At 38.0% G+C, this 14,292-nt stretch overlaps 1 protein-coding gene across 1 annotated transcript in view; it reads left to right on the forward strand.

The window, feature by feature from the left end:
• The window catches only part of LOC146005233 (pyrethroid hydrolase Ces2e-like), a 153,209-nt gene that overhangs the window by 20,278 nt on the left and 118,639 nt on the right, over nt 1-14,292 (forward strand). The window contains exons 2-3 of the mRNA XM_083144315.1: nt 18-167; nt 11,957-12,101. Of these exons, the coding sequence (XP_083000441.1) occupies nt 18-167; nt 11,957-12,101 (295 nt within the window). The remainder of the gene's footprint in view (nt 1-17; nt 168-11,956; nt 12,102-14,292) is intronic.

A 14,292-nucleotide genomic window follows, 5' to 3' on the forward strand; every position in this document is an offset into this window, starting at 1 on the left:
TGGTGTTTCTTTTGCAGCCTCCAGATGGCGTGGAGCCATGGGAAGGTGAACTAGACGCCACGAAGCAGGGAGCTCCTTGTCCACAACCCTCCGTCAATTTCATCGAGTACGAGAACTCAAGGGATGACGTAGAAGACTGCCTGTCTGTAAATGTGTTTACGCCTACGGTAAGTTGAAGTTTACCTCTTTAAGTCTACAGTGCTTGTATTTTCTGTAATTAGCTTCAATGTAACCTTTCAAAAAATAATTTGTTAGAATTAAATAAAGTAAGGCTGCAACAAAATAATTCATTTGAATTCCAGTTGATTAGTGAGCTTCAAAGCAGAGGTTGCAGCAGGACGAAGGAGACGCAATGGGAACCAAGTGATATGTTTGTGCATTCTGTATCAAATAAAAATGTGATGAAGAAGTAGGCGTAAGCAGATTAGTTTATTTGGTGGTGTGTGAAGAGGAGTTTCAATTGCCTATTTGGACAATATTAATCTAATTGTTGTAAGTTATGTTTCTTTTTTTCATAAGAACTATTACATTTTAGTATTCGTTATCACTTTACCATATCTTATTTTTCTTGTGACAATATTTATATTATTTAAATAATGAAAGTCTTCAGCACTGTGGCCGTGCGGACTAAAGCGTCATACTTTGGGTTCCGGCTACGGGCCGCGGTAGGGTGACAACAATTCTAAACCGAAAAGCAGGACATCCATGGATGCATACGGGGAAGGGGCGAGGTGTCAGCTACGGAGGTCTTTCCTTCTTTGATTTCCTTTTTCATTTACATATTTACGTTCCTCCTTTTGCTATATTTTTAATTTTACAGATTAACCTTCCTATCTCTCTCGTTCTTAAAGTTTTTTTCTGTTTCTCCACTTTCTTATCATAAAACATCCATACACTGTGGAGTAATATTAAACTATTAATCAATACTGAGAATATATTTGTCTCTTGCCGCAACTGCAGTAATCATCTCATCAATGCATCCAACATGCCAATCCCCAGAATTCGGCTATTTTCAATTTTCAAAGCGCCCCTGCATATACTTTTAGTTGCCACTCGGCACCTCGCATATCATATCATGAACAGACTGCATGCAATATCTGCTGCTAAGCCATAAATATAAGCTTTACAGTTATAAGAGCAAGGTCGCGTGCGAAGCGAGCGTAATTTTGTTTTACATGTACAAGTATTTCTATGGAAACTAGTTATACTATTAATTTCAATTTTATTTTTGGAGTAGCATCGCAGACCGCAGAACATGACCTTCAAATAAGATATTGTCCTGCGAAAATCAGGACGCCTGGTCACTATAAGCCTCATGCAGGTTCGAGTCTCTTCGACGGCAGTCGGTAGGCCCTGACCCTCAAAGCCTGTTGCGACATGGATGTATTAATATTATTACTAAACGGATATTTTGGGACAGTGGAAATCTATATCTCTACAAGTAATATCAGCTGAATCCATCTCATTAAACATATATGTGGCTTCAGTTCTCTCGCCTATTCTAATGCACGTAACGTCATGAAATATAATGTACTTGGTCGCTTGATTGTTAATATATGTGTTGTATATAATTTTAAATGATGGAGTTTCACCGTTTAGATGTAATCGAAATCTGAAAATTGATTTCTGAAATACATTTTAGTATTGAAACTCCTTTATAGGACATTGCTGGTTTTTGTGATTTCCGCATTTACTTTACACAACTTCATGCGTAATAGTCTGTCACACGTGAGCAAATATAGCTTCATTGAAAATATGTTTGAAATGTTCATCATCCTTTCTCATCTAGGTAAGTGATTGGTAAAGTCTTAACTCCGCTCACTGCAGCTACAGCTCTTGTCTGGTCTTACGGCGGTCGGTCTACATGCTGACAAGGGAAGTGGGGAGCGGGGAAGCGACCAATCCAGTACGATAAGAAACGCAGCAGCCTGTATAACGAGGTGCACGTAGCTCCTTCCCCAGTGACTTGGTAACTCTCGGCGCCACCGCTGTTGTCTGGTTGGTCTGCGTCGTATTCCACGCTACCCACTTCCCTTGCCAGCATACTGGCCGACCTCCTTAAGACCAGAGAAGAGCTATAGCAAGTTAAATTCTGGAGTCTGAAGTAGTTTGCTGATTTTATCCACTAACTGTAGCGTTGGATGTACCAGCAGAAGTGCAAATATGAAATCAAATGTTCTCATCTGGTAAAGATGACCACGTGCTCTCGCTTTGACCTTTACGACACGCGTAGTTTCTATTATTTGTAAAAAGCTTTCAAAATAGCTACTACTATAATTTTCATTACAATACTTATTGCCTCAACTCGAGAAGCCCATCTTGTGTTTCACATTGATTTCAGTGTTTTCAATTGTGGACCAACTCCTGTTGCAACGTTACAGAGAGTTAACATTTGTGAAAGAGTACCAATAGAATATTATGTATTTTCAAGGGAATTGCCCGTCATTGAGCAGGGATCGGTTGCCCTCGCTTGAGTCATGCCATCTGTGGCTCATCCTTGCTTGTCAGGCATATTTCACCGCATTTTAATTTTTTATAATATATTTTTTGTACCTCAAATGTTATCTTTATTATATCCCTTCTTCTTTATTACAATTTTATTTCGCAGTGTTTATTTTTTGTTTTCAAACATCGTAATACATCATTGAAGCGCACGTTCTCAAAGCTTCCCTGAAGAACTGTTGGGGAATTCCATCTGTGCTCAACAAATCTGATACGCTATAAAATCACTTATACATTGTTTGTATTTTAGCACTGTCCCTGCCACGTCGGCCATAATGGCCGAAACTAGCGCACACCAATTACACCATGTTAATCATTATGACCGAAACATGTGTCTTGACTTTGGTTTCCCTAGGGCACCGTCGGTCACGAGTATAACAAGGATGCCCGTAAGGCATGACTGACCAGGCATGGGGAATCGCACGCACATAAAAGTGTTTCGGTTGTTCTAATTTTTACAAGAAAAAAGCAGAATTTGCGAATTTGCAAAATAAAGTACAATAACCACCTTGGCGCAGGAGGAAGGAATTGGTAAAACCACCTGCCAGGAAACGTCTTTCAATACGACGTACAACAAAAAACTTATAGGTATGAAAACCCACTAGAAACAGCGGAGATTTATTCACTAAATAATGCAAAAATTAATATAAAAATAAAAAAACTTAATCTGTCATAGGTGACCTCTACGCTCACTATAACCCAGTCAATAAAAGTTTCATGTCGGGAATAATTCCGTAAAAGCTGAATTTTGGTCAGTTGTTAGAGCACTACTAGTGGTGCAAGATCCCAAAAGTCCCCTCCCTCCTCGCCGTGCTTCCCTCCCCCAGCGCTCCCCGAGCATCGATTTTGCAGACTCTGACCTATATCTCCGTAACAAATCATCGTAGGCAGGTATTTCTTTTAGTCTTAATCCTCATTAGATTGGCTACAAAAAATATTCTGCTTATTTTTTCGATAATGTCGGTGCTTTTGCGTAATTTTTTAAAAAAATAATCTTAAAAAAAGTGAACTTTTTCTAGTACTTTCTGAAGTTTTTGCCTTGTAACTTTTGACCAAATTAAATGACAAAAAATTGTTTCGAATAAAAGGTGTAGTCTAATTTATAAACTTTAAAATTATATCAGTTTTAATGCATTTTAATGAATGATGCGCCATAAAATTTGTCTCCAATTGGAAGACAGCACCAAAAAAGTGTGTCTTTATCACAGTCCGGCGGTTAAGTTCGGAATCATTGACTTTTCGTTAGAAGCATGAGACTTGGTAGACTCAATTGTTATACCATGTCTAGACTAGACATGTCCAGTCCAGTAGCCAATCGCCATTTGCATGCTGATCGCCGCCATATTGAATTTTTTTGATTGGATAATATCTCTGGAACGGTGGCACCTGTCAACTTCAGGATTTTTCAGAAATGCTCCAAATAGTGTAAACTTTCATAATATATGAATAAATCTATTTTTCAAAAATGAAATTAGTGGTCTTGTAGGAAAACTCACTATAATACTTTATGTGAAAAACTCCGAGTTAAAATTCTTAATAATTCTCGAAGCATACAATGGTATTGTATATTTGGTAACGTTGTGAAATGTTTGTTAGAAGACGTTAGATGAACTGAACCCTTAAAATATTATTTTTTGTATTTATAAATTTACCTTGTATAACATTTTTAAAAGAAATTCAATTTACGTACAACCCAATTTGATTTCTGAAAGTAGAAATAATTGAAATTCTATTAAATTGTTTCATTATTTGAAACAAAAAAAAGCATTCATTTTAATTGATTGTACGAAAATACTGACATTTATTTTACAAAATATTTTGTAATGAATTTCTCATTACGTCGGTTCTCTTTTTGATCAGGTTTTAAATTCAAATCTTAGAGGCAATATTTCCCTTTCAACACCAAAAACCTATACTCTATCCTGGGAATCTCTGAAGCAATCCTACGCATAACGGAAAAGAAGGGGAGAAATTAGCAAAACAGTCCACGCTGATGCAAACAGCTGGTAAATGCAGTCTCTTTTACCCATCCACGCAATCCAGTTTCCTCGCAAAATTTCATTGTTCGAGCCCCTCTTGGTCAGAGACTTACTTTTGTTCGCTTGCTCCATAGATTACCGGGACAGAGTATAATATTCTGTGATTGGTTGTAATGGTCTTGAGCGTGAAAAACCTACCGCAGATTGCACAAAGTTTTGATGTATAAAATACATTTATTTAACGAAGGCTCTTTCCCAGGTGAACAATGTAAAGTTCTCTCTCAATTTAAGTTGTTACACTGAAAGTTTTGAGCTTTCTTAGTTTCTTGCATGCACTAGTCTTCCTAATTGAGATATCTTGAGTCAGGTTCTGTGTTAGAATTGACAAGGTATGCATCCTTATGCAGTTTGTAGAGTACATACGTTGTAGTCTGATGAGCATGTGCTGTTTTCCTCACATGTCAAGTTTTACTAAATGAATCCCTTGTACCAAATAAAAAGGAATTTTGGTTTGGTCCAGAGTCTATATATAGGCTCCTCCAGTAAGAGCACCACCATGCATTTTAAGGCAGTCATTTCAAGGTGGAGCCTCCCAACATGATGACTCTCCTATCGTCTGCATATAGTTGTGGCTAGCTGGAAACCACTGAACCCAGTTCTATATTTTGAATACATGTATATGTACGGTACGTATATTCAATATCAATATGCAAAAGTTGGGACTGTAATGTTTTCTTGAGTGATGTCAAACCCATGTCACATCATTACGACTTATTTAGTCATTATAAAAAGCAGTGCTGTTACATCACGTGAATGTATTGAAGTTTGGGTATCCACTCATTGCTATCAACTCATCTAGGTCATAACATGTCAGCAACAGGTGGTTTCTTTACTTGCAAGTTCTTAATTCATCAGATCTTGAAGACTGAGAGGTACTCAGCTTAAGTACCTCACTTACTTTCTAGCATTTCTAAACCCAAAGGTTTATGTCTGCAGCAACACAAGCCTTCCATCTGTCCCTATCCTGGGCAAAACCAATTCAATCTTTTCCATCCTAACTGATTTTCTTTAGGTCCATCTCAACGTTATCCCTTCATCTTCGTCTTGGTCTTCCTACAGGTATCTTACCATCAGGTTTCCCAACAAAAATCCTGCAAACTCTTGTTTCCTCTCGAATTCGTGCCACGTGAACTGCCAACCTAAGTCTTCTTGATTTAATTATTCTAATAATACGTATCTGGACACGAATACAAATTATACAATTCAAAATTATGTAACCATCTCCACTCAACAGTCTCTTCATCCCTTTTAGGTACAAATATTTTTCTAAGGATTTGATGTTCAAATACTCTTCATTTATGTTCATTTTGTAATGCAATGGACCACGTTTGACATACAATACTGCAAGCAAAATTACTCTCTTTTTTGGTTTGTTTTGTTTTGTTAATTTTAACTTTTTTTCATTGATATTAAGTGAGAGGATAAAAGTTTATGAAGAGGAGTGTGTTATAAGCTTAAGGCCATTCGGAAATGTGTAGTTATTGGAAAATATCCAAATCGTTTTCACTCGTTTTCACATGGTTAGAATTGGATATTGTTATCCAATTTTATCAACATAAGGATGTTAGAATAATAAATGAACCTCCAGCACTTATAGCCATAGGGTTGGTATCTTTGTAAGTGACTTTGTTGTCAACGCAACTCTGCTGATTTCTGATGGAGGAGTACAGAGCGACTGAGGTCCTTGGATACGTCAATGGCTGACAATGTATGTAAGTATTTGCTGGTGATAACTAGAGAGAAATGATAAAATACGCGCCAAATTAACAGTGAACTAGACGTTCCGAGTGTTGAATGGAAAATCTTGCGAATGAAGGATACGATTTTGAGATCTCATCAAAGAAGGGGAAACGAACTTATGAAAAATTCATAGCAAAATGTTTTCTAAGCAATTTTTACTATTTTCGTATCATCAGTTACAATGGAAATTTGTTTTTCTTTCATTCATATTTTCTGAAATATATCTTGTATTTCTCTTAAAAATGCTATTTAAGGTAAATTTAAAAATACAAAAAATTGTACTTTTAGGGTTCAGTTCATCTAAAGTTTTCTAACAAACATTTCGTAACGTTACCAAATATACAATACCATTGTACGCTTCGAGAATTATTAATAATTTTAACTCGGAGTTATTCACATAAAGTATTATAGTGAGTTTTTCTACAAGAACACTATTTTCATTTCTGAAAAATCCTGAAGTTGGCAGGTGCCACCGTTGCAGAGATATTATCCAATCAAAAATATTCAATATGGCGGACTTTTTTCAAGATAGCGGCGATCAGCACGCAGATGGCGATTGGCTACTCGATTGAACATGTCTGAAGTGGTATAACAATTGATTCTACCAAGTCTCATGCTTTTATCGAAATGTCAATGATTCCGAACTTAACCGCCGGACTGTGATAAAGATGCGCTATTTTGGTGCTGTCCTCCATTTGCAGACTTATTTTATGGCGCATCATTCATTAAAATATATTAAAACTGATATCGTTTTAAAGGTTATGAATTAGACTACACCTTTTATTCGAAACAATTTTTTTTCATTTAATTTGGTCAAAAGTTACAAGGCATAAACGTTAGGAAGTAATAAAAAAATTCACTTTTTTGAAGGTTATTATTTAAGTTATGCAAAAGCATCAAAATTATCGAATAATTAAACAGATTTTTTTTCGTAGCCCATCTAAGAAAGATTAAGACTAAAAAAGAATACCTACCTACGATGATTGGTTACGGAGATATAGGTCAATAACTGAGAGTCTGCGAAATTGATGTTCGGGGGCGGGGAGGGGGAAGCACCGCGAGGAGGGGCGGGGACTTTGGGACTTTGCACTACTATAGCTCAACCACAAGGAAAAAACTTCCGTCAAAAGCGTTCACGCATCTTCCCTGCCGTTATCGGTGTTCGGGGCAGTGTTGCTAGGTCAGACTTGAAAAAATCGGGAGATTGTTCCTTGGGAAACCAGAAGATCTGTTACTAAATCCGATGATCTAATAGTAGCGGATTAACGACGTTCTCGGGGGCGGGTGGGGGCGGCATAGGTGTGCGCAATGGAGGGCAAGGGGACGTCCACAGATTTTTTTCCAGCGAGGGGAGAAACAATGTATTTTTATCAGGCGGATAAACGAAGCATATTATCCTGTAATAATGTTGCCCTCTCAGAAAACGCCACTTGAGTTTGAAATTATCACGTTCTGACATCCCTATGATAATAATGGATGTAAATTACTGTGACTGAAATCAACTCATACAACTGAAATAATAGGTACTTTTATGTCAACATTCATTTTCCAGAAGGGAGGGGGTGGCATCCTTGCACTTCCTTCTGGAAGGCCATGCCGCTATATAATTTTGTAGAAAATTAAGTATTTAAGAATAGTATATTATGGATATAAAATAAAGTATTTTCAAGCCGATGAAAGTTTCTCTAGCAAATTTCTTGTTATAACACTCACATGCTTTATTTGTCAGTTATGCTGTATTAAATATATATATATACACACACATACCTGTATATAATAATTTGCCCTCGCTACGAAGTCAGTGTTTCTACCTAGTAAGGCAAGGACGTTTCACTGTGTTTGTGTCACTTCATCCATTTCATCAGTTTTTCATTCATCCATATTGTCGTACTTACCCGTAGAGACACAAAAGTGACGTAAAATAACTATAATAGAAATAGATTTTCTAAAAATAGTAATAAAATAAAAATAATGTCCTAGCATAATTAAGTAATTATCATTTGGCATAATTTCATAGTTCAAACAGCACTTTTCATGGCTTGGTGGAGTTCCACTCTATCTCTCCCCTCCATGTTCAAGTAAGATGAGCAGGAAACGTGTTTTTGAGCAGGCCGTTGGACGTGCCATAGCAATAGTTTATTATGGAATTCTCCCGATAACACTGTACAACACGAAATTTGTCCTTAGCTTAAAAATATGTTTTTCTAATGTATTTTTGCATGCAAAACACGAATCTGCAATTAATTTCTTCGTATCACGTACAGTTTTTTTAAAAACGCCATTTTTATACAGTATGTCTATTAATTACGTTTAAACAATTATAAATTCCTTTAACTGTTTTTAACTGTTTTTTTCCAGCGCTTGATAAAAATGATATCGCTATCAGTTCGCATTGTTACAAAAAGAAACGTTTTGCTGGATCATCTAGTGATAAATTTGTTACATAACAATCACTGTGCTGGCACCACTGACGAACAAGCACTGCCATCTGTTTTGTCCTATCCAACGTGAAGGTTGTGCTTTGCAATTGCAGGTGTTTGTGTTAAGTTTTAACGTTTGTGGCGGGTTTCTGTTAGTGAGGTGTGTATGAAAAGGAGACTTCATTCAGTAGATCACGATGTCCCGTCAGTGTAAGAACCCTGATTCATTTTGTTATATATGTAGTGAACTGACGTTGAAAAGTCAAAGACGTAGCCTTACCCCTGTTGTCAAAAAAGCATATGAACTTTATTTTGGATGCCGAGTAGGCGATCAAGATAAGCAATGGGCACCACATATCGGCTTCAATTCTTGTTCCAGGAACTTGCGAAATTGGATGCAAGGAAAGCGAAGTGGACTAAAATTTGCCGTACCAATGGTTTGGAGGGAGCCCAAAGACCACGTAAGTGACTGTTACTTTTGTTTGACAGATGTAATGGGTTTCTCTTCAAAATCAAAACATCACATCCGATATCCTAATTTGGAATCAGCAAGGCACCCAGTGCCTCATAGTGAAGAGCTACCTGTGCCGAAAGCTCCCAAAAATTGTACATTTGATACATCAATTGAAGAAGGAAGTTCAGGCAACGAGGACGTCGACTTCACGCCACCAACTCTCTCAAGTGCACCACATCTCATCATTCAAGAAGAGTTAAACAATCTGGTACGGGACTTAAACCTATCGAAAACAAAAGCAGAAATCTTGGGCTCTCGACTTCAAGAATGGAATCTAAAAAAGTCAAAATCAGCACGTTTTGTACGCGACAGAGTAACTTTTCATCTTGCTTTTCGGAGACTGGAGGAATTGCGTTTTGTAACAATATTAATGCTTTATTTCAGGAGTTGGGCCATGAATACATTCCAGCAGAATGGCGATTGTTCATTGATTCGTGTATGATAAGTCTGAAGGCAGTACTGCTCCATATTGGTGCCCGACCCTGTGGCCGAGTGGTTAGCACATCGCGCTGCGACGCCAAGGGTCCCGGGTTCGAATCCCGGTCGGGCTTGGTTGTTTGTGAATGTCCATTCATCAATTTCATCACTCATCCCCATCTTCGCAAATTAGCCAAGAGGCACAAAAGGCGAAGTAAAATAAACTAAATCAAATCAAATCAAATGCTCCATATTGGTAATGCTTATCCATCCGTGCCAGTGGCGTATGCTGTTCACAAAAAGGAAACATATGAGTTAATGTGTGACATATTGCAGTACATTGAATATAATACATTCAAGTGGCGAATCTGTGGAGACCTGAAAGTAATTGGAATCCTTACTGGCACGAAACAAGGGTACACCAAATTTTGTTGCTTTCTGTGTGAATGGGACAGCCGGGACCGAGTTAACCATTACGTGCGGAAAATGTGGCCACCACAACAGGAATACGTACCAGGAATCAAGAACATTTCACATCAACAACTCGTGGACCCTAAAGATGTTTTTCTTCCCCCATTACACATCAAACTAGGTTTCATGAAAATCTTCGTCAAAGTATTAAATAGAGATGGGCCAGCTTTCAAGCACCTGAAGACAAAATTCCCAAGCCTAAGTGACTCTAATATAAACAAAGGTGTGTTCATTGGTGCACAAATAAGAACTGTCATGCAGGATAGTGAGTTTGAATGTACACTGTCGGACATAGAAAAGGCAGCATGGCAAGCATTCAAGTTAGTCTGTTCTAATTTCCTCGGTAATACTAAAGAAACAAATTATGAGACTATTGTTAGTGATATGGTGCACTGCTTCCAAATCATAGGATGACACATGTCCCTGAAATTTCATTTTTTGGATTCTCATTTAGACATCTTTCCACAAAATGTAGGGGCTGTTAGTGATGAACATGGGGAACGGTTCCACCAGGACATTGCAATACTTGAAAAGCGGTTCAGTGGACGATGGAACAGCAGTATGCTTGCTGAATATTGCTGGTCTATCATCAGAGAGACTTCTTCAGATAGATACAAGAGAAGAAGATCACAATTATCATTTCCGTAGAAGTTTGTACTGTCTTTGCTTTGTCTAATGTCTGTGCAACAAAATGTCATGTGACTGTACAATACAAATGGTATGTCTTGTAAGAAAACTGACTTCGCATATCGATTTAGTACCTTTAACTTATTTAAACTCACATGTTTTCAACCAAAGGACATTTTCGTAGACATTTTTTATTCTTTTGTTTGTATACATTGATTTACCTGTCTAATGTCTGTGTAACAAAATGTCATGTGACTGTACAATAAAAATGGTACGTGTTAGGAGAAAACGGATTTTACATATCGATTTAGCACCTCCAATTTAGTCAATATCACCTGTTTTTAACTAAAGGACAGAACATGACCTCAAATTTGTTGTACAGTGTAATCAATAGGTCTGGCAACACTGTCGTTGGCCGCGCTCAAGGCTCCTTCCCCTTGTCCTTTCCCCCACCCGCCAGCGCGATGAGGTTCTGCGCAGGTTACTTTCCTTGTGGTTCCATTATAGTAGTGCTCTAACAACTGACCAAAATTCAGCTTTTACGGAATTATTCCCAACTACTATAACAACCATAACAATGACGTTTACGTAATTTTCATAAAGTATAACTCATAAATTATGCATGTAAAAGGTTTGATTAAATTCTACATATTAAAAATTTGTTATAAAAATAATAAATTAATTCTAAGCAGTAAAAAGCGAATCGCCGTTAGCTCAGTAAACAACTACTGTCGATAAAAACATTGTAATTCACTTTTGATATTAAAATGGAACTGTCAGTATTGACGGCAGTTCACTCTTTTATGTATTAAGATGTTCAACATTTTTTTACATGTGTATGTTTGTGTGTGAAATTACAAATGATATTGAAAGTGACTGAAACTTTTGTTTCTTGTAAAAAAAAAATAGATTAATGATTTTGTCAAAATGTAACAATTGCATAGTGACAAGTCAACTACTCGTACAAGTTGATGAACGATGTTTATTGCTGCCCATCTTGTGGGCAACTGTATGTGTGTGTGTTATTTGCACATTCTAAGATAAGACGCAATGTAGTTGCAACCAGTCAAAGGTGCATACTGGATTGGATCTTACTTTGAACTCTAGTCCCAATTAGTCTGTTTGTGCATATAGTGGACTTAATACAATAACTCAACGCATTTCTAGTTCAATGTTAATCCATTATAAATATTCTTACAGAGCTAATTTTATTTTATTCCTTGCAGTTGAATGAAGCGTCTACCCTTCCGGTGATGGTGTTCATCCACGGGGGAGGCTTCGTGTTAGGATCCTCCGCCAGCTACAACCCAGGATACTTCCTCGATTATGATGTCCTCCTGGTTGTTCCTCAGTACAGGCTTGGCGTTTTGGGTAGGATTACGATTTATTGTCATTTTAGTGTTTTTCTTTTCAATACAATAATAAGTTATAAGGATAATAATTTATAAATAAAGTCATGGTGTAGTTTCAGAGTCCTATAATATCTAAACAACACAAAAACAAAGGATGATTATTACACTGTATTGAAGAGTAACTCAAGGAGTTTCCTTACATGTTCAGCGCAGTTCGATGTGGCTTCCATTTGTTGCCCTACACACATGTAATCGATATTCCAAATCTTGCCACACTCGACTCAGAACATCAGGTGTAACAAACTGGACAGCTTCTCTGATTCTCTCTTTCAAATGATGGATGTAGTTGACACGATCACGATACACACACTGTTTGACGTAGCCCCATAAACAAAATATAAAGGTGTCAGGTTCGGCGATCGTGGTGGCTATGTCTTCCATCCACCCCTTCCTATCCACCTATGTCGAAATGTCTTATCCAGAAACTCACGAACAATTTTGTCGTAGTGTGGAGGAGTACCATCTTGTTGAAAGTTGAAATCTTCACCCACGTCTTGAATTTGTGGCACTGCATACGATTCCAACAGTTCAAGGTAGTTGTTTGATATCACTGTAGGGTCGGCAAAGAAAAACAGGCCAATAACTTTATCATGTGTGAGGGCACACCAGACGTTCACCTTAGGACTGTTACGTGCATGCTCCATGTAGGCATGAGGTTGTTCATTAGCCCATATTCTGATGTGATTGTTACGTTTAGGTCGTTCGCCGGCTTAAACTGTTTGGCTTCAAGAAGATGTGTGTATGAAGAATGGAATAAATTACTCTCATTGCTCTTTACCAATATTTAATAGAATCGCACAAGTGAGGGGGGGGGGGGAGATCACGCACGAGCCAGCAAGATATCTAAACACTGACAATGATAAAACCCAAAGTGTCACCACTGTACCTGATTTCCTTCGCGGTTCCTCGGTTGAGTCACGACGTGGCGCTGAAGGTGTCCTCAGTAGGTTCGCCCAAACCTTTTAAATGGACCGACTTAACACTGTCATTCGCAACACACCTCGCGCTTCGCTCCCTCGACCAAGACTCCTCCGGTGACCTCTCGTCACCCGGGGATTGCTGGCGTTTTTGATTACACAGCATTTTATTTCCGGCTCGTGACATGATGTCGATGAACATAACCCATCACATGGAATGTTGCCTCATCACTAAACACAATCTTCTCTAACAACAAGTCATCATTGTCCATTTCACCAAGCATCTGCACAGCAAAATCAAATCGTTTTGGTTTATCGGATATGTGGATTGCACGTAACAACTGCAGTTTGTAACTCGTAAAACGGAGACGTTTCTTCTAAACTTTGTGGTTTTCTTGTTCAGACCTAGATGTCGAGCATGGACACGCACCGATTTCTTGGGGCTCGTTAGGTAGCTATCCCGTACAGCTTCATTCAACAGACTCGTCACTAACCGATGGCCTCCCGGAACATTTAGCATCCAATAAGCTGCCCTTTTCCTTAAGCCGGCGATACCACCGGCGAATGTTATTTTCATGTGGTGCATCTTAATTGTACACACGAAGATATTCACGACGAACACGCGTCACGGATTCAAATTTCGCAAGCCAAAGGACGCATTGAACTTTCCTCTCCACCGTCCATATCTTCACTGACTGAATGGCGTTATTTGCTTCGCCGTCACGTGATTACCTGTGCGCGCATCGGAAGTCTTCGCTTCGCTACGCTTCCGAAACTCTGAGTTACTCTTCAATGCAGTGTAATAATCATCTTTTATTTTTGTTTCGTTTAGATATTATAGGACTTTGAAACCCCACCATGACTTTACGGACATGCTGCATTTCCTATGTCAAAGCTTTATCGAAATTTCCAAAATCAGACGACACTAACTAAACTGTAGATAGACACCATCGGCAAACTAGAAAGTTACTTAACTGTGATCTAATATTTCAGGATTTGCTCACGAAATAGGATTTACGCAAAAAGTTACTAATTCAAAACAATATTAACTAAGATTCCGCATTTGAAGTAAATTTTATTATTTCCGTAATTGTTAAGAAAATTGGTGGAAATTTAAGTTAAATAACAGTTATCTACTAGTACACACATTCGTCCTTATTCAGAATGACACCGTCTGATGATATCTCATTCCTACGTATGAGAGTTATTGTTCACGTTTGCTATAGAGGAAAA

Source organism: Lepisma saccharinum, chromosome 23 (assembly GCF_977018435.1).
Source record: "Lepisma saccharinum chromosome 23, izLepSacc3.1, whole genome shotgun sequence".
Taxonomy (NCBI): Eukaryota; Metazoa; Arthropoda; class Insecta; order Zygentoma; family Lepismatidae; genus Lepisma; species Lepisma saccharinum.